At 38.1% G+C, this 27,628-nt stretch overlaps 1 protein-coding gene across 1 annotated transcript in view; it reads left to right on the top strand.

Annotated features, from left to right (window-relative positions):
- Nucleotides 1-4,989: 4,989 nt before the first annotated feature.
- Nucleotides 4,990-27,628, top strand: part of TGFBR1 (transforming growth factor beta receptor 1) — a 65,708-nt gene continuing 43,069 nt past the window's right edge. Inside the window, exon 1 of the mRNA XM_044657226.1 lies at nucleotides 4,990-5,236. Within this exon, the coding sequence (XP_044513161.1) occupies nucleotides 4,990-5,236 (247 nt within the window). The remainder of the gene's footprint in view (nucleotides 5,237-27,628) is intronic.

Genomic DNA, 27,628 nt, shown 5'->3' with positions numbered 1-27,628 from the left:
TCTGCTGGTACCAAGGCAGAAGAGTAGTAAGGGTAAGGCAATTGGGGTTAAATGATTTGCCCAGGGTTACACAGCTAGGTAGTGTCTGACACTTGATTTGAACCCAGGACCTCACCTTTCTACCTAGCTTTCTGTCCTCTGATCCATCTAGTTGCCCCAATGCTCATATTTTCTTTAAGGATATGCTTGATACATGTATATGTTATATTCTATATAGTTATTCTATAGCTTTTTATTCGCGGTTTGGGAATCTTTTTGGATCTTCTCTTGGTTTCCTTCCCTATTTCAGATATTTTAAGATAGATTTTTTGTGTTTTCAAAAACTGCTACCTGAACCTTATTTCTTTCATGGTACTTGGTCCTCTATAGAGTTTCTCTTCCTGACTTCATCTTCTTAAGAGTCATTTCAGCTTCTTGATAGAGTACATTGGATCGTGGGATCATGGATTTAAAACTCTACTTTCTCTCCCAGAGTTATCAAAGTCCATGTCAAGACAAAAGTCAAGTCAAATGGTGATGGCTCAGAATGCACAAGATGACCTTGGTTTCTTTGATGTCTAACCAAGCTTTAAGTAGTCCACAACACCCACTTCTACTACCTTCATGGCCATTGGAACAAATTGTTCTCATCTGCCCCTTCTGTTTGGGGAAGTCTCCATGTGCCTGGAATAGACACCTCCCTCCATAATCTCTAGCAACTCACAGACTGATTTCAGGCTGGTTTAGCCCATCTGGGCAAGACAGTTTACTAGAGTGTAGCCACTGAGCATGCCACAGCTTCTTGGAGCCACAGGTAAGAATTGAGTGGCAAGTGAGCACCAAAGGAGGAAAGCAGCCCTCAGGAGGTAATAGCCTTTTCTGAACATGTTGTGTTCCCCATATCAGTCATAAAACCTTTTAAAAAAACATTTTATTTTTGTTGTCATGCAAAAACACACTTCCATATTGATCATTGTGGTAAGAGCAAACTCATAGATAACCAAAATAAAACCATAAATACAGTAACATGAAAGATGACTCCAACAGTTCTTTCTCTGGAGATGGATAGCATTCCCTGTCATAAGACTTTCTGGATTTTCCCAGATCATTGCTTTGTTGAGAGTAATCAAGTTTTCACAGGTAATCATTGTAGGGTTTTACTGTTATTGTGTACCGTGTTCTCCCAGTTCTGCTTATTTTGCTCTGCATTGGTCCCCACAGATTTTCATAGCTTTTTCTGAAATCATCATTTCTTATTGCATGATAGTATTCCATCACCAACATGTACCACAATTTGTTTAGCCATTTCCGAATTGATGGACAGCCTCTCAATTTCCAATTTTTTTTCCACTACAAAAAGATAAGCCATATAATCTTAATCAATTTTCATAATCTCTCTCTGAGTCTAAGTTTCTGCAAAATGAGATATTTGGACTAGCTCTTATCTCTTAAGATTTCTTCCAGTTCTATACCTTTGTAACTTTTCTCTTTCTCACTTATGTTTAATTGTTATCTACTCTGACTGGATTCCAGATTTGATAAGAAATAACTTGCTCTAGAATTAAGGAATTTTTAAACTTTTTTTTTCTACCCTTCTGGCAGTTTGGTGAAACCTTTGAACATTTTAGAATGTTTTGAAGTGCATAAAGTACATAGGATTACATAAGAAAACAATTACATTGAATCACAAAGAATAGCTTAAAACTGCACTAAGACTTTTGGAACATCTTAAATAAATAGTTTTCATTTTTAAAAAATGTTCACTGACTCCAAGTTAATACTCCTTCTCTAGATATTTCATGACTTATCCCCAGTTTCCCTAGGGCTCCAATGTTACTAATTAGGATTCCTGAAGTGAAAAATAGACTTTCTTCTGCTATAGGGCTTTACTTATAATTGTCACTTCCAAGAAAGGCTTGATTACAACTTGTGTTAGGAAAGGTCTCATTCACCTTCCAAGTGTTTTGCTCCCCACCTTCTTCCTCTTCTCTCTTAGTGTCTCAATAGAAACGGAAATAGATAGAAAGATGTGACATATAGAGACACTGATATTGTTCATGAAACAAAAATAAAAATAGATAATTTCATTAGAGAATTCTCCGAATCAGTAGTTGAAAATTAAGGTCTATGATGGTGGTGATATCAGTATGGAACAGCTGATCAAAAAAGCAATGAATGAAAATTAACTTGAGAATTTGAGGATTAGTCAGTTATTGTCAATAATCAATTTATTAAACACCTACTAAGTGCCAGACATTGTTCCAAACTCTGGAGATATAAACAAGAATAAAAAAGATAGTTCTTTCTTGCAAAGAGCTTGGGGGAGAGTCAAGGGAAGGACAATATACAAAAGGGTATAGAAAAGGGGATGAGGCACTTGGGACACACTTCAAACCAAACAGGGTAACTGATACAAAATGAGGTTACCTAGAAAGCTCAGAGTTTATTGCTTATTCCTCCAGTCCCCCTTCCTGAGAGGAGAAGCAATTGAAGGTGCTGAGAAGGGATTGAATATCAAAAGTCTAGTCAATCTGCACGATGGTGAGATTTTTGATGACAAGTTTATCCTGCAGTGGAAACCAAGCAGAACAACTGATGATAAATAAAACTAGCAAAAGGGAGGCCCTTGTGGAGCCTGGAAAAGAGAGAGTTTGAAAGAAACAATTGGTTAGTGTCTAGGACTTTTTGAGGGAAAGAAACATTGTATCTCTATCACAGACACTTTCTAGTCACTAGAAAAATGTATCAAGAGTTGAACTAAAATGATTTAGGTACTATATATATGGATCAGGATTTAGAAACTTTCTTCAGGGAGACAACCCAGTCTTTGAACCCTATTCCTAAAAGGAGAAGAGAATTAGGAGTGGAAGCGGAGGTTGCTTTAAATGTGTGTTTGTTTTTTTAATTTTGTTGTTCAATTGTTAGTCATGTCTGACTCTTCCTGACCCCATAGATGCCAGGTTCTTCTGTCCTCCACTATTTCTTGAAGTCTGGCCAAGTTTATGTTTGTTGTTCTATCCATTTCAACTTTCTCCTTTTGCCTTCAATTTTCCCCAACATCAGGGGCTTTGCCAATGAGGGCTGTTTTCAGTCTGGAAGATCTGAATTAACAGCCTCAGACAGTAGCTGTGTGACCCAGGCTAAGTCACTCAACCTTATTTGCCTCATTTTCTTCATCTATATAAATGAGCTCAAGAAGAAATGGCAAATCAATCTTTGCCAAGAAAACTCCAAATGGTTTCACGAGAGAAAAATTACTGTACACAAAGTCTGTAAATGGTGATGGCGTTGGTGGTGGTGCGGGAAATGAGTTAAATCATTTATCTTAACAATTTAAACTCTTTAAATACTAGTCACTCTGGGGAGGATAAAGACTATTTATTTGCAACAGCCTTAATCACCATCACTCCCACACTTTCTAGGCTTTTAAAGTCCAGATTTAAAGTGTTTTTTCTTCCACTTTTATTAAGACATTATCACCAAAAGTTTAAGGGAATTCACAAATGAAGATAAGTTCTTTAAGGCTATCAGTAAGTCAAGTCAATAAATATTTATGAATCACTGTGCTAAGCACTGGAGATACAAAGGCAAAAACAATCCTTGCCCTCAAGGAACTCACCTTCTAACGGGTGAGACCACTAGCAAATAGCTATGAATAAACAATATACAGCACAAATTAGAGATAATCATTGAACGGAAGTATTAAGGGGATGTTGGGAAAGGCTTTTTACCGAAGGTGGGATTTTAGCAGACTTGAAGGAAGCCAGGCTGAAGAGGCAAGGAGAGATCCTTCATTAAGTTAAAAAAATTTAATCAATTAGAAAATAGACATTTTAAGTTTTCTATTTAAAAAGTTTAGCGTTAAAAAACTGCATAGTATTTGTATCGAAAGTAAAAGTATTTTATTACAGAATCAGAAGTCTGGCTGCTAAATTATTTTGGCACATACTGAAGTGAAGGTGGGAGGAGTGTCTCTCAGTCGAGAAAATCAAGAATGGAAAAGTAGTTCACTTATTTTTGTCTTTAAGGAAACCAAAGATTCCCCAAAGAGGCACACTGGAGGATAACCGTTGTAATGCAAACACCGTAGGTTTAAAACATTAGCCACTTGTGGTTTGCAAAACTGAGATGCCTCATCTCGGCATATGTTCACTTTACTCCTTCCCAGTTTCTCCTGAGTTTATTTGACTTTAACAGAACGGGGCCAGCTGGGGAGGTATGGGCTCTTGGAGTCCTAGGGGACTCTCAGAGAGCATGCAAAGATGATCCTTCCCCTATCCCGCCACGGGAGACATTAGGAAACCCGGCTGACCAAGCTGGATTGTCCATCCTTTCCGGGCTCAGTAATAATAGAGCAGTTAAGAACTGAGGCCCCGAAGTCACGTCTCGGAGGGCACAGGGGGAAAAAGGAGCCGTGAGGCACCATCTCCCAGCTTCGCTGGTCGGTCGGAGCTCGGAGGAAGAGGAAGGAATGGGGACAGAAGAGTTGTCCGGAGCTAGCGGCAGCTCTGCAGTGGCCAAGGGCTATAATGGTCCCCCGGGAAGGGGTGCAGATACCACAATCATCTAGCAGAGAGTGTAGAGGATGTAAAGAAGCCCCAAAGGGTGTAGGGGGGAAGTCCTGAAACACTTCCTCTCTGCTTAGGCGCAAGATGCTCTCGCCCCGTGGGTGCCCCCAGCTCGAGAGTCCCTAGCCCTAGCGCCTGCTTTCTCCTTCACAACACAGCTCATTTGCTCCCTCTCTCTAACACTATCCGAAACCTCCAGCGTGAGGTTTGGGGGGCGGGGGTAGCTGAAGAGGGGGCGGGTGAGTTCTGGGAGCCTGGAAAGGAGGTGGAGTGGGAGGGGTGAGCTTGTGGAGGGACTTGAAAGGAGGCGGGGGCAGGCCCCGTTCCGGCACCCTCCGGCCCGGGATTGGCTGCGGCCCTGCGGGCCGGGCTTTCGCCTCTCTTGTTGTTCTCCAGTCTAGGCAGCTGCCGGGAGGCGGGGCCGGGGCGTCCCTCGCAGCCAATGGAAGGGCCACCCTCGAGCAGTTACAAAGGGGCCGAACGAGGCCGCGGCGAGAGGCGAGGCTCGGTGGTTCCTCGGGGCGGGGGCACCGATACGCGGCCCCGGCCCCTCGAACGGACCGGACGGGGACGTGGGACCATGGAGGCGCCCGCGGCGGCGGCGGCCGTCACGGGGAAGACAACCGTCCCTCCTCGCTACCAGATGTTTCTCCTTCTGGCAGCCACGGGGCTGGTCCCAGGGGCCGCGGGTGAGCCGGGGAGAGGGGGAGGGGCCGGGCGGAGACGGTGGCGGAGGCGGACGGGGGCGCTGGGGCCGCGGCCCCTTTTTCCAACATGGCGCGGGCCCTGGGGGCGCTGGTGGTGGTGGTCGGGCGGCTTGGGGTGGGCACTGGAGTACTCCTCCTGGGCTTCGCCGCAGCAGATACCAGACAGACCGCAGACAGAGATTGAGAGGAGGCAAGGGAGAGGGGGCGGTGCGGAGCGGAGGGGACTGCCTAGGCTCCCGGGGCTGGCCTCTCTGGTCCGGGCTGGGGGTGTGTACGTATGGGAGGCGGACGAGAAGAGGGACCAGGAACTACCCTGGCCCCGCTAGAGCCCCATTTTCCCCCTGCGCCGAACTGGGTAAGGCAGGACATCCCCCTCGCCTATCTTTGTGTTCACTCTGGGAGGCAAAGGGCCAACTAGGTGTGAAGAGGAGCCACTACTTTCCTAGTGCCTGGGGGGTGTGCGGGGGGGGGGGTGCAAGTGAATTCCATCACCCGATGACTAAGATTTATTTTCACCATAGAAACTTGTCTGCTTATTTGCTCAGCGTTTTGAAATGTTTGAATGGGAATTACTTTTTTTTTTTTTACACATTCATCAAACACGTGTTTGGGGAAGATTTGTTTTTCCTTCTCTTGCTGCTAAATCAGATCTCTAGTGGGGAGAAAGATGACTATCATGAACAGTAGCAGGTTGCTGTACTTCTGGGAGGACATGTGGAAACTTAAAGACTTCGATTTTCTAGTACGTGAGAGGGTTTTTTTAGGAGATGGAAAGGAATACAGACTTGGCTGTGCTTCATGCACATACACACTACACCTACAAAAATAAATAAAACGACAAAAAACCCAACCAACTTAAACCTTCCATTTCTGGAACTAGGTATAAAGAGTAGGGTATGGAAAGAATTCTGGGTTGAGAGTCATTCACCAAGCGTTTATTAATTGCTTCTATGTGCCTGGTACTATGCTAAGCTTTGCGGATACAAAGAAAAGCAAAAACATGCTCAGTGCCCTTGAGGAGCTCCCATTTTAGTGGGGGAGGGATAATGTGAATTTCACTGGGAAGTACTAACCGGGAGGCATCTGGAAAGATCCATTGTATTGAAAGTAAGGTTTGAGGTGATTTTTGAGAGTCTAGGGAAAACTTAAGAGTTAGAGGTGAGATGGGAGAACCTTCCAGGTGTGAGAGACAGCCACTAAAAAGTCTTGGAGATATGGAGTGTCATGTGAGTAAGGTAAGTAGGTTAGTGTAGGTGGTTAGGGTAGAATCGGTAAAGGGGAGTAAGGCAAAGATAGAAAAGGGCCAAATTGTGAAAAACTTTAAATGCCAAGCAAAACGCATTATATCTGATGCCGGATATGCCCTGTAGGAATATTACCTTAGCCAAGATACATCCATATTGTGTTATCCTGAGGTAAACTTCCTCATTTCCTTTATCTGCCCAGTGAGGGGAACCTCTTTCAACTATTGAGCTCTGATCCTATGAAAATTTTTTTAATGTAATTTTCTTTGTTATTAAGGTCTTTTTTTTTTCTTCCAGTCACCTTGGAAGCTGTTAAGCCTACCGTATTTGATTATTTACTTTGTGGCCTTAACCCTACAAATTTTAAAATCTCAAAGATCTTTCTGCTTACTAGGATCCCTTTTATTGCTATCAGAACAGTATATGTTAAGAGATTACAAATTAATTTGAAGATTATCCTGCAAAAATGATACTAGGCTTTCTTAATGTGCCCCCACTCTAGAGTCTTTTTTTTTAAAACCATCAGCAGGGAGCTGTTCATTTTTTATTCCATCCTCTTGCCACATGACCAGTACACCTCTCCTGGTTCCACATATTGTGGATGATAATCTTTTATGCCAGAATTCTGCAGCAGGCTTGTGTTCTATATTTCCATTGCTCAAGGAAGTAAAAACTAGAAGATACATCTTTGGAAAAAATAATAAATGTATTCTAAGTGTAAATACAAAAGACTTATGGATTATCCATACCATTTAGAATGGATAATAATGAAAAGTTGATCTTACTTTTTAAAATTAAAAATCTAGTATGCTTTAGACCAGTGATGGGCAAACAATTCCCGGAGGGTCAGATCCAGGCCACAGTTTGCCCATCACTGCCCTAAGCAATTCCCTAATCACTACATCTGGATGTGGGGGAGTAGTGATTAGGGAATTGCTTAAGGCTTTGATGGGAAAACTATAGCCTGGATCTGGCCCTCCGGGAATAGTTTGCCCATCACTATTTTAGGCAACAGATTTTTTTTGAGTGCCTTTTCAATGTAGAGTATTGTATAGACAGAACAGTACAGAAGTTACAAGTTCGCTTTGGATAGAAATAGCTTGAAGTTGTGGAAAGAGCATTGATTGGCCTTGGAGACAGGTGATACCTACTCTTTAGACCAATTATGGAGAACATAATTACACTCCTCTTCTTACCAGATTGCTGTGAGGAAAGAGTCTTTAGTAATTTATAAATGTGAACTGTTATTATACCTTGGAGGTCCTTTAGTGGGAAGGCACAAACCCAGAAATCAATCATTTAACAAGTATTAATATTAAGCAGCTGTTATAGGCCAGGCATTATACAAAGAATGCAATGATCCTTACCTACAAGGAGTTTATAGTCTTTTGGGAAAGACTTGTATATATGTAAATGCAAATATATGCAAAGTAGTTAAATACTAGGTAGTTTAATAGGGTCACTAAATAGTTGGGAGGGAATAATGAAAGGTTTCATACAAAAGGTAATTCTGGATCTCTTAAAAGAAGGAAAGAAGGGATGGCACTCTAGGAATGAATAAGGAAAATACAGGTATCCTTTCCACATGGGAGGGGGAATGCTGAGAAGATAGGAGGTGGGTTTAGAGGCGTGTTTAGGGGCACAGTCCCCCCCCCATAATCCTTGTAAAGTGTTTTGGCCCTCCTTTCATGCCAGAGAAGAATTCTGATTTGTTTCTTTTTCTCTTATGTTGTGTTTATAGTGCATTATATGCATTTATGAGTTACCAAACTTTTAAGATATCTCTAAATTTTTAGCCTTTATGTGTTATCTGCTGGCTTTTACATTCTTTTCACAACTTTAACTTTTTACTAATTTTAACTTTTAAAAAATTGTGTATTTATGATATTAAAAGATAAAATGTTGATATGCACAATTCAGAAATGCATAAAATATGTATTGCCTAATTCCTTAGTTTCTAAAATTTTTGCTGTGTTGTCTGATGGCCTTTATGTGTCACCCGGTGTACTTCAATACACCCCCAAAATTCCTATTTAATTTCTTAATCTGACCCGTGATATATTGAAACCTGGATGGGGAAAGATGTGGAAGAGGATACCTGTACACATCTTTTCTAGGGTAGGTATATAGGATGTTCAGAAATGAATGAATAATGAATATTAAAGTACCCACTAATAAACTTAAACTCCCTAACTGCCCAGCAGTGATTCACCCTGTTGAGCTGTTAAAAAGTAGTCTGTCTTACCATAGCTAATATGGTTCCTAAATAACAGTTATTTAGTTCTGTGAAAATGTGACTAGGTGAATCAGTGTTATGGGGTAGCTTGTTTCATAGCAACAGTGTTATAAATGGAAGGCAGGTTTACAGGGTGGCCAAAATTTTGACTATATAAATTTAAATTGCTCTGCAGAGAGACCAAGTTTTATGCTAGATAGGGTTGTTTGGAAAAAGTAACATTGGAAACAGAATTGTTTTCAGAGAATAGAAATTTTTGAGTATCTTTTCTGTGAGGTGTATAGATCCTGGGAGGGGATCAGCCAGAAGAATTTGAGAAAGGCAGAGGAAGAGAGTAGGGGCAGCTAGTTTGAGGATGGATATTAGCAAAGAATTTAATGATATCCTACTATAGACTTGAGCTTATAGGGTAAAGTGGCTAATTGTATATCAGAAGTTAATCAGTGGCTTGAGTTTGGATATATAGTTTCTAAATTTAAAAAATATATGCCTTTTGTTCATAACTGACCATTTGAGTAGTCAAACTTGAGTTGAATATAATCTCTCTCCTTTGAACAGAAAAAAGTGCTGAGCTCAAGAGCAAGAGAAGGGGTGAAGATAGTTGGTTAGAACAGGAGCTTTACTAGGACCTAAATTTCCTTGCCTCATTTTAGTAATTAAAGAATTTGGATAAGGAGAGGGAAGTGAATTTGATTTGCAGAAGTTGTGTTAAAATTAGCTAGGTTTTTAAAAATCAAGATGCTTTTCCTTTTGTGTTTCAGAAATAGTGAGTTGGAGCATTAATCTTAGAGTCATAGGATTTAGAGCCAGAAAAGATCTTGCACATAATTTAGTCCAACATTTTGCAGATGATGAAGTTGAGCTCCAAAGCAGTTATTATTTTAATGCATTTTTATGAATAAGAAGCAAATTTTTTATGTTCCAGGCACTGTACTAGGTTCACAAATACCAAAGCAAGAAGCCCCTGCCCTTAAACAGCTTATGTTGTCTTTGGGGGTGGAGAATATAAAACATGCTTAGTAGTAATGAAGAAGGAGAACACAACCTGTGATTTGATTTTTGTCTGGGCCTCCCATTGGATGGAAACTCTATCAATGCAAATTGACACCTTTGAAATTTGTAATCTTTAGAATTTACCTAAGAGCTTCTGAACCTGGAACACTTAAGAGGTGATTCATCCAGGATGTCTCAGAGGCAGAATTTGAACCTAGGCCTTTCAGACTTCATGACTGGTTTTTATCAACTGCTTCATGCTGACTTTGGTGGGGGGGGGGGAGGTGGACAGAAGGGGGAGGGAGACAGACAGACAGACAGAGAGACAGAAGGACTAGGGGAATTGGGTAATATTTGAATTGAGCATTAAAGGGTGGCAGTGAAGTGAAAGGGATACTTGCCTGTGGACAGACACTGGGCAGGAGATGGATATAAGAGCTAGGAGACTACTTTGGCAGGACCATAGAAGCAAACGAATCCTTTAATACATAATCAGTTAGGAAACATAGGCAGGAGCTGTACTGTGAAAGTCTTTAAATGCCACAAAGGCATTTTATTTTACCACAAAGGCAGTGGGAATCACTGAGATTTCTTGAGCAGAGAAGTGACATGGTTAGATTATGTTTTAGTGGTAACTTTGACACTTGTGTAGAAGATAGACTGGGGAAGGACCAGGCAGATTAGTTGATTAGGTTGTTTTAGTAGTCCAGGTGAGGGGTAATAAGGGCCTGGTCTTCTGTGAATATGGTGTAAGGATAAAATGAATGGATAAGAGTAGATGTTAAAAGAGAATGAATTTGTAAGACTCAGCAACTAATTGAATGTTGTTAGGGGGATGGTAGGTTTTAAACATGAGGCTTAGAAGTATGTAGTGCCTTTATCAAATGGGGAAGTTAAAAGGTAGATAAGTTTAGAGATAAGATAGTTCATTCTGTTTCACATTTATGGAGTTGAGATCTCATTGGTCCTTATGATAATCAGATTGAGATGTCTTATCATATAACTGGAGATATAGAACTGGAACTTAAGGTTATATACATAGATTTGGGGGGTTTCTAGATAGAGATGATGATTGAATCTTTGGGAATTGACAATTACCCAGAGAGTATATAAAGAGAAGAGTCAAAGGCCTGGCTGGGATATGTGTCAATGCATAGGGTGCCAGATGTGAAAGATTATCCTGGGTCAGAAAAATTGAACATGAATGGTTATTGTTCTGTGTTTCAGTAGTGTCCAATTCTTCCTGATCCTCTTTGGGGTTTTTGTGGCAAAGAGAGTGTTTGCCATTTTCTCTTCCAGCTCAGTTGACAGATAAGTAAATTTCTGCAAACAAAATTAAGTGACTTGCCCAGAGGCTCACAGTAAGTATTTTGAGGTTTATCCCAAGAGACTGTAGCAAGGAGGATGGAAGGTAACAGAAGGCAAACCCAGCAGCATGGTTATGATTTGCAAGAGTAGCATTGAGAATCTACTGAGGAAAACTAAGACCCAACAATTTTTAAAGCTATATTAAAAAGAGGAGAAAGTTGAAAAAGGCAGTAGAATTACTGTTTAGGGTTGATATAATGTTAAAAAAATGGAGAGAAGGTAAAATACTTCAACTTTTATTGCTTCTGTTTTCTTTTTTTGTCATTCAGTTGTTTAAATCATGTCTGACTCTTCATGACTCCCTCTCTCCTTCCACCCCTTCTTAGGATTTTCTTGGTAAAGATTCTAGAGTGACTTGCCATTTCCTTCTCCAGTTCATTTTTTTAACAGATGTGGAAACTGAGACAGATAGGTTACCTGGGTTAATTAAGTGACTTATACAGAGTGATAACAGCCAGTAAGTTTCTGAGGCTGATTTGGATACAGGTCTTCCTGATTCCAGACAGGGTGCCTTATCCACTGTGCCACCTAGTTGCCCTAGCAGTTTTCTTTACCAGGATAACTGCCCAGATGAACAACACCCCACAATAGTTAAATAATAGAGATGATTGTTGAGCTCACTGTCAGATATCTTTGAAAGACGAGAAAAGAAAGGTGGCGCAACATTAGAGAAGGGCAAAAATCCCTCTTTTTTTAAAGGGGAAGAAAGGGAAGTCTAAATGAAGGATCACTGAGCTTGAATTAAATTCCTGAAACATGTTATTAAAGAGTTGCTTGAAAAGATCTAAAAAGCAACAGTAAACATAAAGAGCAGATATGATTTTCTTCAAGATATTTTAGTTCTGGTTTACCTGGATTCTCACAAAGCATTGAGAGAATCTTCTATTCTTGTGAACAAAATGGGAGAGACATATGCTAGATAATAGTAGTTGGATGAATTTGGACCTAGCTGATTGATTAGTCAGAACTAAAAGTGATTTCTACTCAAGTTCCCAGTTATCTTTGCTGGGCACTTTGTTTTTTAATGTTTTTATTAGTAACTTGGAAAAGACATAAATGGTTTCCTTATATTTGCAGCTGATATGTGGGGAGAGATGGCTAATCCATTCAAGAGCCCTCTCTCCATAGCCCCTGAGGACATTTTTGCATGCCCCACCCCTCTGTCTAGCTGTCCAAAGTTAGCACTTCCTCCTCGCTCTCTAAGGGTAATGTGGGGGCTCACAGGCAGCTTAAAGTTGGGCATGTGAACTCGAGAATGTTTGTCAACACTGGACTAGACCATTGGTCTGAATCTTAAGATGAAAGTTAATAGGGATAAAAGTAAAATTTTATACTTAACATTAAATTCAGTTCACAAGAAGATGGCAGTACATGTGTGAATAGCAGTTGAATTTTTTTTATAACCCTTCTCTTCCATCTTAGAATCACCACTCTGTATTGATTCTAAGGCAGAAGAGCAGTAAAGACTAGGCAATGAGGGTTAAGTGACTTGCCCAGGGTCACACGGCCAGCAAGTGTCTGAGGCCAGATTTGAGCCCAGGACCTCCCATTTCTGGGCCTGGCTCTACTGAGCCAGGTAGTTGTACTTAGCTACCTAGCTGCCCCCTTGATTAACTTTCTAACAAAACTAAAAAATAAAATAGCATCCCCAGAAAGGTAATGAGTTCTCTCACTAACAAATGAAGGATTACACTGTGTAAAATATGTTGTAGAAGGAATTCTTTTTCATTTATGGGTTGGATTTCATGTACTCTTGAGACCCTTTCCAAATCTGAGATTCAGTAAAGCATGTGGTTGGGATTAGAAATTTGCTTTTTACATGAGAAATAATTGTGGGCCGCTTTAGGTACAAAGGCAGAGTCCTGCCATGATCAAAATGACAGTTAAAGAAAGTAGTATTTGCTGTTGTGGATTGGGAAATATGAGATCGAAAGCAAAAAATTTTGCTAAAAAGCTTTTAGAACTGTGTATATTAGTATCTGTTTTTTAAATTGTACATCCTGAACTGTTACTAGGATTTTTTATCTTTTTAATAATTTGAACTATGTATAGAAAGGTCTCATTGCTTCTCAGATGTTAAAAATCTTTCAATTTCTAATACAAATAATCTTCTGAAGATATTTGGAAATGTACTTTTTAACTGTTTGGTCTTGGTCACTCATTGTTCTCAGGTACATGAAAAATGCTCTGAATCACCATTGATTAGGGAGATGCAAACCAAGACAATTCTGAAGTATCGTCTCATACCCATTAGATTAGCTAAAATGACAAAAAAAGCAAAATGACAAATGTTAGAAGGGATGTGGAAAAGTGGGGACACTAAAACAGTGTGGTGGAACTATGTATTGAACCAACCATTTTGGAGAGCAATTTGGAATTATGCCCATGGTGCTATAAAATTGTGTATCTTTAGACCCAGCAATACTGTTTCTGGGTCTATTTCCCAAGGCAATAAGGGGAATAGGAAAAGAACCTGAATGCTCCAGTGTATTTTTAGCAGCTTTCTTTATGGTGGCAAAGAACTGGAAATTGAGGGGGATGCACATCAGTTGGGGAATGGCAGAACAGATTATGGTATATCTTTTGTGATGGAATACTACTGCATCAGAAGAAATGATGAGCTGAATTTTTAAAAAACTTGGAAAGAACTATATAAGATAAAGAATGAAATGAGTAGAACCAAAAGAACATTATATGCAGTTATAGGTTTAATATTTGAAGAATGACTTGTGAATGTTCATCTCCAGAGAATGAATTGAGAAATGGAAACATGAAAGACATAATCTATATATTTTGCTGGATGATGCCTTCTATGGCGTGGGAAGGGGAGAAAAGGGAAAAAAAGGAAACCCATATAAAAAAGCTGTGGTCTTCAAACAGGTGAACTTTATTGTGGCATGTTTTATGAGATTGCATTGCATTTGCATTGCCTACTTCCTTGAGAGTAGAGATAGAGGAATGTAGAGATATAGGAAAGATCTTTATTCAATTTAGTGTGACCATGTAATAGTGCACATAGTTTGAATGGCCTATAAGTATTTTGTTATTTGAGCTAAGTCGAGCTTAGCAAAGCTTTGTTATATTTAGAATATTTTTTATCATTTTTACTCAGCATCAGCAACAAAAAGTTTAAAAAACATTGTTTAGAAATATAATTTCAGTTCTGACCTGTACTAAATTTTCTGGTTTGTCATTGGATTCGCATTCATTAATTTTGGATTTTTAATTTTCCTTTGCTGATGTATACTTTTTTTCTCCTTAAGGTCTGTGAGTATAATGATATGATCTCTAAATATTCAATTAATATAAATTTTGTCAGATTGCTTATAAAATAAGTCCCTCAATTTGATCATCACAAAGCAATAAAAATGGTTGATAGCTACTCGTAATCATAGAATTTAGAGCTAAAATTTACAAAGGTTGGTCTGTAGTACACTTTCCAATGTCTTTAATGTATGTATAGAGGGAAGAAGATGGAAAAGAAATAAAAAGCAACTTTGGGGATATTTTGTCACAGACTTCTTCATAGATGTGACAGTCTTTGACATTTTGTTTATCAATAAATGCATTTATTGCTCTCATTTAAGCACCACAGTTGAAGTTTTTATTTTCATAGTATTAGAGTACATATTTACTTCAGTTCATCTTCCTTACTAATATTTAAGTTCCCTGTCTCAAAATTTGATGATTTGATATTTACTGATATTCGAGTGATCACAATAACTTAACTTTTCTTTTCTCTATTTTAAATAACTTTACTCATAATAAACTCACCTTTAAAGTTTGTAATTTCAGATAGCTTACTTTTCACACTATTGCAATCAATTGAAAGCTATTTATTGAATACCTATGACATGACATACAGTGTGTCTTTGGGGGATATAGAAAATGCACGTGATATTGGTCATGCCCTCAGTCAACTTGAACTCTACCTGGGTAAAGAAAAGCAGTAGAGGGGAGTAAGTCAATTATGCTTATTACCATCAGCTTTTACCAATTTTCATCAAACTCTTCTCCCTTTTTTTTCCTCTTTGTCCTACCAGTCATTTTTTTCATTCTTAGAGTCAGTACTCTTATATTGTTTCCAAGGCAGAAGCATGGTAAGGGCTCAAGAAAATGGGGGCAAATGATTTGCCCAGAGTCACACCGCTAGGAAGTCTCTGAAAATTTGAACCTAGGACCTCTCCATCTCTAGGCCTGCCTTTCAATCCACTGAGCCACCTAGCTGCCCCTAGTCATTTTCTCTTTAATTTACCTAAAATATAAGTAAGAGTTTTGAAAAATTTGATGAAAAGCAAAAGCAAAATAAACATCTGTTTTTTAAATAAACTTCTTAGCCCCTTTACATTAGTTATTTCTTTATATTTCTTTTTTATTTAATGTGTCACAAAAAAAAGTTAAGGCGAACAGAATGATAATGGCAACTGTGCCTGAGAGTATATTATTTTGTTCCCTTTGCCTCCTTCCTTTCTACTCATCTGCTTTCTGGAACAGAGAGGAAAGGAATATGTAATGTAACAAGTCTGGGAATATAGGGTGGAGATTGTGAAGGGCTTTAATTTTCAGCTACAGTAAAAGAAAGGTTTCATCAAACAGTTGGGCAAACACTTCAGAAAGAAGATGGGTCTTGTGCTGGACTTTGAAGAATATAGAATTTCTGTAGGAGAAAAAGGAAGGGGAGAAACAGTGCAGAAAAGAGCATTATATGTGTGTGAGATACTATTAACAACCAGTACTTGGTCTCATTGCCATTAGTGCCCGTGTGGTCAAGAGGACTGTCATTAAATTTCATTTTGGGTTCCCTTATTGTACTCTCTTGTCTTCTTGGCAAAGAGAACACTACTTCCTGTTTTGAAATTTTTGATTATCATCTTACCTTATCCTAAAGCTTCCTTATTCTGCTACATTTTTCTGTTAGCTGCTCAGTTTTGTTCCTTTGTTTTTGCCTCTAATCTCTGGAGATAGTTATGTGACTCATATGCTGTTTAAGCCCCACTTGTTTTAGGTTTAACAGCTTTATCCATTTTCCTAGGTGCAAACCTTACTGATTGCACAATAGTTTCTATTTATAATGATGAGGACACCTTGTACAGGCATTCTGTTACCTTTTTACAATATCATATCTTTAAAAATTCATAAAACCTGAAATATAAAACCTCTACCAAGGTTAGGATTAGAGATTTGGGAGATATTGGAATAGGAGTAATATTAAAATTATCAGGGGGCAGCTGGGTAGCTCAGTGGATTGAGAGTCAGGCCTAGAGATGGGAGGTCCTAGGTTCAAATCCGGCCTCAGACACTTCCCAGCTGTGTGACCCTGGGCAAGTCACTTGACCCCCATTGCCTACCCTTACAACTCTTCCACCTATAAGTCAATACACAGAAGTTAAGGGTTTAAAAAAATTATCAATACAAGCATTTTTGAATTTTTTATATGTATATGCATATAGCCAGGCAGATTTATAATACACAGACACACAAATACAATGATTCATACCAAACTTATCATATTTCTTTCTTTTTATTTATATATATATACATATATACATATACATATATACATATACATATATATATATATATATATATATATATATAGTCAATAGCTAGTTAGATAATTTTGGTAAGGCATCTGATAGACATGATAATCTAGTTGTCAAGATGGATATAAAGTATAGGTTAGATTATATGTTGATTAGTGGGTTTGCTTCCAGTTTGGAAGAAAGTATTTCTCCAGAAATCTATCCTTAGCCTTTTTGTGATGTTGATGAAGTAAGTTAGAGAAAGCATATGTCTTCTTATCAAATTTGCTTACCTCAATCAAAGTTGGTATAGATAAGCTAATTTTGGATGATCAAATTAAGATCCCAAAAGATCTAAACAGACTTTGAGGTAGGATAAAACTAACTCTACTCTTAAGTTTATGGATAAAGGATAGGTAGTGTGCTTGTGACTGCGTTGGTATAGGGAAATTCCATATGAGGAACTCCTCCCCCACTTCCAGTACAGGTCACTTGATACCTTCTTTGTACCTTAGAGGCATAGAGAATCGCCTAGAATACTGAGTATTTAAGTTTTCCAGGGTTCACATAAAAAGTACACTGCAAAGGCTAGATTTGAATTCAGCTTTCACTTCCGAGACCAGCTCTCTTCACTTTGTCATACTATATTTAGATTTAAAAGTAGATATACAGTTATACCAGTAGAGAATGAGGAAAACTTTGCTTAATAGCTTTCTTTATATGAGGCAATTCATAATAAATACTAAGCAGATTTTGTTTCAGGCTTAACTTGACTGGAGTATAATAAAAACTGATATATGTTATTAGGCTTTACAGTGACCAGAACAAAGGTGGCCCTAGTCCCTTACTATTCTGCTTAGTCAGACTTTATTGATAAAATTCAGTTTTGTACATCACATTTTCAAAAGTAAACTGACAGATTGGAGCAGGTTCATCACCAGGATGATGATGGCTCTCAAATTCATGTCATAAGAGGAACAATTGAATTGAGAAGAAAATGCAATAAAACATATTGATTAGGTGCTTATTATATATGTTGAACCTTGTGTTTTGGGGAATGGATACAGATTTGAAATAAGATGGATTCTTTGTCTTCAAAAGCTAGCAAGGTGGAGGGAGAGCTTTTAGAAGTGGCAGATGGGGAGCACAGTGTTTAATCTACTCTTATCTTGACCCAGTGTTTTGGAAGCATGAAGAAAGATGCATTTAGTATTGGAAAGCAAAGCATGGCCAGTGATGTAATTTCATATCTTCTGGTGAGAACCAGTTTCCATTCCAGGTTTCTCCATTCAAGAAGAGAAAATATGAAAAGAGTCTAGTATAAAGAAGAGGTATTCTAGAGGGCATAGTGGAAGAGGAGGGGGCAGGGAGATACACTAAGATGGGGGTAGGGCAGAACTAGAGTCCAGCTTTTATATACTTGCTATTCATCAATCACTGTGCTAAGAACTTTGTTGAAACAGAGATTACAGATACCTCATTTGATCCTTATAACTCTGAGGTAAGTGCTGTTATTCTTATTTTGCAGCTGAGGAAATTAAGACAGGTAAGTTACTTGCTTAGAACCACAGAGTATATAAGTGTCTGAGGCAGCATATGAACTCATGTTCTGATCCTAGACCCAGCATTCTAGACACTGTGCCACCTAGTATTATTTCAATTGTGGGATGCTTTGGGAAAAGATCTCTATTTCCTGAGCTTAGAGGTCACAGGATCATTGGATTGTAGATGTAAAACTGGAAGGTGCCTCAGAAATCCAGTCCAAGACTTATGGGAACACATTTACAAATGAGGCAAGTCACTTAGCCTTTGTCTACCTCAGTTTCCTCAACTGTAAAATTGGGATAATAATATCTCCCAGGGTTGTTGTGAAGGTTAAGTAAGATATTTGTAAAGCTTTGTAGTAGATGGCTTTAAAAATAACTACTTCCTTCTACTTTCATGCCTCACTCTTGATGATAGAACACATTCCCAGTCATGACTAATGTTACTTACTTTTCCATATTGCCACTTAGGATTAAGGGTGTTACATGACACATTTTCCACTTGATGGGCATCCCTTCAATTTCCAATTCTTTGCCACCACAAAAAAATATTGTTGTGGTATGGGTCTTTTCCTTCTTTCTTCTCCAGGCATATAGATCTAAAGGGTGTGTTCTGTATAGTAGCTTTTTGGGCTATTTACAATTACAATTACAAATTGATTTCCAGAATGGTTGAAGTAGTTCCCAGCTCCAACAGTGTATTAAGTGCACACATCCTTAGCATGTGTCATGTTCCTTTTTTGTGTCATCTTAGGCAATCTAATGTGTGAAGTGATACCTCAGGATATTAATGATTTAGAACATTTTTTCATATGGCTATTGAGAGATTAGATTTTTTTATCCCTTGAAAATTGTCTTACCATGTTTTTTGACTATTCATTGGACAATAGCTCCTTAATTCTTGTAAATTTGAGGAAATTCTCTGTATTTTAGAAATGTATTTTAACTGCATTGGCTTTCTTTGTGCAAAACCTTTTAAATTTTATGTAATCAAAATATTCATTTTGCTTCCTGTGAATCTCTGTCTTGTGTGGTCATGAACTCTTCCCTTATCCATAGATCTGATGAATAATTTCTTCCATGTTCCATTAATTTGCTTATATCACCCTTGATATCTGAACCATACGCCCTTTTTTGACTTAATAATTATCTTGGCATATAGTTTGAGATGGCCTATCCCTAGCTTTTGTCAGACTACCTTTCTGGAAGAATTTTGTTGTCAGAACTTGTGACCTTGGTCCTCTTCATTTCTTACTGGATTTTGTTATTCTGCTTCATTTCCTTAACCCTCTCATAGTTCCCAAAGTTCCCTTCAGCCTTTCTTTGCAGAACCGAAAAACCTAGCCTTCTACTTTACCTGTGGTCAAATTGGCAGTTTCTACTATGTGTCTAGGTGCTGATATACAGCCCATTTGACCTTTTCCACTGCATAGTCCTGAGAGAAGAGCCTTTTGCATCTTGAATGATAGGATAAACTTTTTTCCTAAAAGACCTGAAATTCATCCCTTTCAGGGGGTGTGACCATTCAGACCTGTTCACATAAGGCTGTTAGCTTATTAATGGAAGTAATAGGGATCATCTACATGTAGTAAGCATTAATAGAGTGAGGTGATAGGAGAGTAATTTTCCTGAGCACCCTACCTAAATCCAGTAAAATGCCTATCTCTTAATCCTTTCTCTTTCTATGAAGACAAAGCTGGGCTAGTTAGTCCTACAAAATCATTGCTATAAGTGGAAAGTAAGTTCCTGGACAGTCAAAATTATTACTTGTTTATACTGCCAAGTATCTCTTAAAAAATAATTATCACTGGATTCCTTTCTTTCCAGATGCAACACACACACACACACACACACACACACACACACACACACACACACACACACAACTCTTACCTTCTGTTTTAGAATTGATACTAAGTTCCAAGGCAAAAAAGTAGTTTGGGCTTAAGTGACTTGGCTAAGGTCACACAACTAGGAAATATCTGAGGCCAGATTTTAACTTAGGCTCTCCCAACTAACTCCCAAGCCTGGCTCTATCCCCTGAACCACCTAGCTGTCTCCTGACCATTCTTATAGTGACCTTGTTTCTGCCTTTTCCCTGATGGTTAGAAAGCTCATAGTCAGATCAGGATGTTTGTTTGCCAGGACCCAAATTTCCCCATTTCTCATTTCCCCCCCTCAGTAAGAAGTTGCCCAGCAGTCTACCTAGATTCCCACTAACTCAAAGAGATATGGTCTCTCAGTTATCAAACTTCTCTTTGGGAGAGGTATCCTGGTCTGATGCTGACTATATATATATATATGGATTTAGAAACTTTACTAATGTTGGATTTTTTCCCAAACTGGAGCTATAGATCAGGGAGACAAATTTGAAGTTGAGATCGCTCAGTGAGTCACAGCTCACATTCTTTTTTTTTTTTTAAATCAATCAATCAATTAATTAATTTAGAATATTTTTCCATGGTTACATGATTCATGTTCTTTCCCTCTCCTCTTCCCTCCCTGTTCCTGTAGCCAATGAACAATTTAACTGGGTTTTACATGTATCAAGACCTATTTCCATATTATTATTTGCATTAGAGTGATCATTTAGAGTCTACATCCCCAATGAACCATGTGATCAAGCAAATGTTTTTCTTCTGTGTTTCTACTCCCACAGTTCTTTCTCTGGATGTGAATAGCATTCTTTCTCATAAGTCCCTCAGAATTGTCCAGATCACTGCATTGCTGCTAGTAGAGAAGTCCATTACATTAGATTGTGCCATAGTGCATCCATCTCTGTGTGCAACGTTCTCCTGGTTCTGCTTCTTTCACTCTGCATCAATTCCTGGAGGTCATTCCAGTTCACATAGAATTCCTCCAGTTCATTATTCCTTTTAGCATAATAGTATTCCATCACCAACAGATACTACAATTTGTTCAGCCATTTCCCAATTGAAGGGTGTATCCTTGTTTTCCAGTTTTTTTACTACCACAAAGAGTGCAGCTGTAAATATTTTTATGCAAGTTTTTTTCCTTTTGATCTCTTTGGGGTATAAACCTAGCAGTAGTATGGCTGGATCAAAGGGCAGGCAGTCTTTTAGCGTAGGGTGATTTTAAATGGAATTTCTCTTTCTAACTCTTGCTGCTAAGTTGTGTTGGAAATATATAGAAATGCTGATAATGTATATATGTTTATTTTATATCCTGCAACTTTGCAAAAGTTGTTGATTATTTCCACTAGCTTTTTAGTTGACTCTAGTATTCTTTAAGTAGACCATCATATCATTTGCAAAAGTGATAGTTTAGTCTTCTTATTGCCTATTTTAATACCTTCAATTTCTTTTTTTTTCTCTAATCACTACTGCTAGTGTTTCTGGTACAATATTAAATATTAGAGGTGATAATGGGCATCCTTGCTTCACTTCTGATCTTACTGGGAAGGCTTCTAATTTATCCCCATTGCAGATGATGCTTGCTGATGGTTTTTACATATATGTATATTGATGATTATTTTTATGAAAGGCCCTTCTGTTCCTATATTTTCTAGTGTTTTCAATAGTGTCAAAGGCTTTTTCTGCATCTGTTGAGATAATCATGTGATTTCTGTTGATATGGTCAATTATGTGGATGATTTTCCTCATATTAAACCGTCCTTGCATTCCTGGTATAATTCCCACCTGATCATAGTGAATAATCCTCATGCTCACTTCCTGGAGTCTTTTTGCTAGTACTCTATTTAAGATTTTTGCATCTGTATTCCTTAAGGAGATTGGTCTGTAGTTTTCTTTCTCTGTTTTTGATCTGCCTGGCTTTGAAATCAGTACCATATTTGTGTCATAAAAGGAGTTTGGTAGAATTCTTTGCTTATTTTTTCAAATAGTTTTTATGGTATTGAGATTAGTTGATTCTTTAAATGTTTGATAGAATTCACTAGTGAATCTATCTGGCTCTGGGGATTTTTTCTTAGGGAGTTTTTTGATGGCTTGTTTAATTTCTATTTCTGATATGGGATTATTTAAGTATTCTATTTCCTTTTCTGTTAATCTAGGCAGTTTATATTTTTGTAAATTCATCCATATCACCTAGATTGCCATATAATTGGGCAAAAAAGTTCTTAATTACCTTAATATCCTCTTCATTCGATGTAAGGTTGCCCTTTTCATCTTTGATACTGTTAATTTGGTTTCCTGTCCTTTTTTAATTAGATCAACCAGTACTTTATTTTATTTGTGTTTTTTCAAAATGCCAGCTCCTAGTCTTATTTTTATAAATTCAATGGTTCTTTTATTTTCTTTTTTATTAATTTCTCTAATTTTTAGGATTTCCAATTTAGTTTTTAGCTGGGGATTTTTAATTTGTTCTCTTTCTAGTTTTTTTAATTTGTATGCCCAATTCATTGATCTCTTCCCTCTCTGATTTGTTAATATATACTCTGAGTTATAAATTTTCCCCTGAGTACTGGTTTGGTCGCATCCCATAAATTTTGATAGGATGTCTCCTCATTGTCATTCTCTTCAATGAAATTATTGTTTCTATGATTTGTTCTTCAACCAACCAATTCTGGAGAATCATATTATTTAATTTCCAAGGAATTTTTGATTTGTCTCATCTTGTACTCTTACTAATTATTATTTTTACTGCATTATGATCTAGAAATGTTGCATTGATTGTTTCAACTTTTTTGCATTTGTTTGCAATGTTTTTATGCCCTAGTACATGGTCCATCTTTGTGAATGTACCATGTGCTGCTGAAAAGAAGGTGTGTTTCTTTTTGTCTATATTTATTTTTTGGTTTAATTTAAATAAAACCGATAGAGGAAGGTACAGGTCTCCCACTTTTTTGTATAGTTTTATTCTCTATTTCCTCCTTAGGCTCCAGTAGTTTCTCCTTTAAAAATCTGGATGCTCTACCATTTGGTGCATACATGTTGAGTACTGTTATTTCTTCATTGTCTATACTGCCTTTTATCAGGATATAATTACCTTTTCTATCTCTTCAGATCAGTTTTTACTTTGGATTTGTCAGATATTATGACTGTGACTCCTATCTTCTTTTTGTCAGTTAATGCCCAGTAAATTTTGCTCCAGCCTCTTACCTTTACTCTGTGTGTGTGTGTGTGTGTGTGTGTGTGTGTGTGTGTGTGTGTGTCTATCTATCTACCTACCTTATGTGTGTTTCTTGTAGACTACATGTGGTAGGATTTTAACTAATCCACTCTACTCTTTATTTCCTTTTTATGGGTGGATTAAGCCCATTCACATTCAGAGTTATGATTACCACCTGTATATTCCCTATTATCTTGATTTCCTCTCCTAGGCCTGCCCTTTCTTCTTTCATTATTTCCTTCTACATCAGTGTTTTGATTTTAATCAGTCTCCCTATTCCCCATCCTTATCTTACTTCCCTTCCCATCCCCTCCCTTCTTATTCCCCTCTTATTTTTCTTTATGGTCTATTGAATTCCTTCCCTTTTCTCTTTCCCTCCCTTTAGGTACACCCCACTCCACTCACACCCCTTGTTTTTTCCCTCTCAACTTCCCTGTAGGGTAAGATAGAATTTCATACCCCAGTGGATCTAGATGTTCTTTCCTCTTAGAATTGATTCCACTGAGAGTAAGGTTTAAGTATTACCTATTAGCGCCTTCTTCCTCTCCCTTCTTATAATAGTATTTTTCTCCTCCCCCTCCCATGTGCCTCTTCATGTGGTATAATTTATCCTAGTTTTCTTCATCCTTTAATTTTCTCTTGGTGCCATCTTCTATTCTCACCCATTTTATTTTAATGTCATCTTAAACCACTTAGTACCCCAACCTCTAACTATGAATAATTCATCTAACTACTATGATAGTGAAAACAATTTTTGAGAGTTACAAATATCACTTTTCCATATAGGAATATCAACAATGTGACCTAACTGAAGTCCTTAAATTTTTCCCCCCCTTCTTTCTTGTTTACTCTTTCATGTTTCCCTTAAATTTTGTATTTGGGCATCAAATTTTCCATTTAGTTCTGGTTTTTTATTTAGGAATATTTGGCAATCTTCTATTTTGTTAAATGCTCATGCTTTCCCCTGGAAGTATATTGTCAGTTTTGATGGATAGGTGATCCTTGGTTTTAGACCCAAATCTCTTGCTTTTCTGAATATCATATTCCAAGCCTTGTGTTCCTTTAGCATGGAAGCTGCCAGATCCTTTACAATCCTGACTGGAACTCCTTGATATCTGAATTGTCTCTTTCTGGCTTTTTGCAATATTTTCTTCTTGGCTTGGAAGCTCTTGAATTTGGCAATTACATTTCTGGGGGTTGTCTTTTGAGGAATTAACGTAGAGGGTGATCTATGGACTTTTTCAATGTCTATTTTGCCCTCTTGTTCAAGAATATCAAGGCAGTTTTCTTGGATAATTTCTTGTAATATGACATCAAGGCTTCTGTTTTTTTCCTCTAGATTTTTAAGTAGACCAATGATTCTCAAATTGTCTCTCATGGACCTGTTTTCCAGGTTTTTGTCTTTTCAATGAGATATTTCATATTTCCTCCTTTTTTTTAAATCCTTTTGATTTTGCTTTATTAATTCTTGCTGTCTTGTGAGATCATTAGTGGCTACTTGCCCAATTGTATAAAGACTTGTTTTCAGCTATGATCTTTTGATTTTCCTTTTTGGTTTGGTCTAACCTGCTGTTCATGGCTTCTAATAGGTCAGTTCTGGTCTCCAATTTGCTTATTACTTTATGTGATTTTTGCGTTTTTTTTTTCTAAGTGGGAGATTCTGTGTTTTAAACTGTTATTTTCTTTTTTATTTACTTGCATTCTATTTCTAACTTTTCTGCCCATTTTTATTCTATCTTTCTTTCTTTCTTGATTCTTGAACTCCATTTTGAGTTCCTTGAGAGTTTATGACCAATTTCCATTATTTTTGGAAAGTTTGGATGTGTTTGATTGTTTGTCACTCTTTGTTGTTGTCTCTGTACTCTGCTCCTTTTCTCCATAGAAGTTATCTGGGATCAAGGGCTTTTTATTTCTTTTGGTGTTTGTGGTTTGTAGTTCTTGGGTGTTGGTAGCCATTGCTGTGCTCATTTTTTTTCTCTGAATTATCTTGGCTTCTCAGCCAGAAGTCTGAGTTAGGTGGGCAGGAAGTTCTTGGTGTAGTGGGGTTTAAAGAGTCTTGCCCTTAGGCTATTTTTCCAGTCTCCCTTGAGTTTGCCAGGGCCAGCCTGGGTCTGCCCTGTCTCTGAGCTTGTGCTCCCCGCTCCCCACTCTGCACCCTGCACTCCTCAGCCTTGGGTCCCAAGTCTAGCTGCCAATGACCTGTGCTGCCCTCAGGGGTAAGTACCCTCAGCTAGCCCCCACGAATTTAGGGATTTCCTGGCCCTCACTCTGATTCTGGCAGGTAGAGGAGGAGTGGTTAGCTCATGCTTTGGTAGATGTAATTTTACTCCATTATAACATGGAAATGCCCTTGAAGAACCCCTTCCCTCATCTGATTTTGATTTTTGTCCTTTTGAGATGCTTTGTTGTGATTGATAGTAGGAAGAGTCATGAAGTTCCTTCTACTCAACAGCCATCTTAGCCCCGAAGTCCTCACATTCCTCTTCTTAAACTCCCTTGGAGAACAAAGGGATCAAGTGGTGACTTAGCCTTGGAAGGGAGCAAAGGGTCTCTTGAACTTGTGAAAGTAAGGACATTTTTTTAATTAGCTATTATGGGAAACATTTAACTAAGATGGAACAAGGGGTTCCTTTTGAAGTCTTTCTGGCAGCCTCAATATTCTTACAATCTGTCTTCTTGACTAAGTGGGTAATACTAACCAGGAAAAGATAATGACACTTTCCTTTGAAGACATTGCCTTTGTTTTATCAAATGCTAAAGATGGAACCAAAGCAATCCAGGTCTCAGGCCTTCAATTGTAAGCAGAACAGAGTTACTAAAGTCTTTCGATTTTGCCTCTTAATTCAGAGGAGACATTAGGAGTGGCATTAGAAATGGTTAAGGAGAAAAGACTATTTGTTTCACTTACCCTTCCCCTGCCCTAGGAAGGGGTTTTTGGGGCTACAAGCACTATTTTGTGTCTATTCTATTTATAATCACTTTCTGTGGAAAAATTCTTATCCCAATCACATACAAACTGTCGTATTTAAAAAACTAAGCAAAAATTGTCTAACATAAGGTGATTTAGTGGCTTTATATATGTAACTTTCTAAACTTAAGCTTTAATTAAACAATTACATATTTAACACCTAATGAAGGCAAGTCATGTACAAAGGGGCAGGAATTTAATACAATTATGACCCACACTTAATTGGCATTCTTTGTTCATGGAAACTAATTACTATACCTAATGCCTATTACAAATGGGACTTAATAGGTTACCTATCCCTGATGTAAAGTAGGTACACTTTAAGCTAGTGTGCAGCCATCACTTCTAAAGACATCACAATGTTGAACATCATGTGTCCTAAGAAGCTGGGTCGCTGACTACTTGGGAAGATGAGGTCATAAAACTAGTTAGCATTTCAGTCTTGTTTTTTTTTTTTTTTTTTTATCAGAATTAACAAGGCTAAATAGCTTCACCAAATAAGACTAATCATAGGGTGGTTCAGTGGATTGAGAGCCAGGACCACAGACAGGAGGAGGTCCTGGATGCAAATGTGGCCTTAGACACTTCCTACTTGTGTGACCCTGAGCAAGTCACTTAATCCCCATTGCCTAGCCTATAACACTCTTCTGCCTTTGAACTAATACACAATATTGATTCCATGATGGAAGGTAAGGCTTTTTTTTCCTTTCTTTTTTTTTTTTTGGTTTATTATGTTTTAAAATTTAGAATATTTTCCCATGGTTACATGATTCATGTTCTTTCCCTCTCCCCAAACCCCCCCCACCACCACCACCAATAGCTGAAACACAATTCCACTAGATTTTACATGTATCATTGATTAAGACCTATTTCCATATTATTGATAGTTGCACTAGGGTGATTGTTTAGCTTCTACATCCCCAATAATATCTCCATCAACCCATGTGTTCAAGCAGTTGTTTTTCTTAAGGTAAGGCTTTAAAAAACTTTTTTTAAATTAAAAAATGAAAAAAATACTGGCCATGCAAAAAAAGGATGGGGTGGGGGACTAGGTAGCTCAGTGGATGGAGAGCCAGATCTGGCCTCAGACACTTTCAGCTGTGTGACCCTAGGCAATTCACTTGACCCCAATTGCCTAGCCCTTAACGCTATTCTGCCTTGGAACTTAGTATCAATTCTAAGGTAGAAGGTAAGGGTTTAAAAAAACATAGCCATGCATCACTGCACACAGATTCTAGAAAGAGTTAACAATTTGTGTTCAGGATAAGTCTGGCTTTCCTCATAGTGACATAGAAAAGAGGTACAGTGGATAAAGAGGTGGTCTCAAAGCCAGGAAGACAAGTCTTGCCTCAGACATATACTGAGATGAGAAGGGACTACCTTCAAATCATAGGGACAGAATGTGTAAAGG

Source organism: Gracilinanus agilis, chromosome 1, assembly GCF_016433145.1.
Source record: "Gracilinanus agilis isolate LMUSP501 chromosome 1, AgileGrace, whole genome shotgun sequence".
Classification (NCBI taxonomy): domain Eukaryota; kingdom Metazoa; phylum Chordata; class Mammalia; order Didelphimorphia; family Didelphidae; genus Gracilinanus; species Gracilinanus agilis.
Note: the sequence above shows the minus strand (reverse complement) of the source record. Positions and strands in the feature narration are given on the sequence as shown.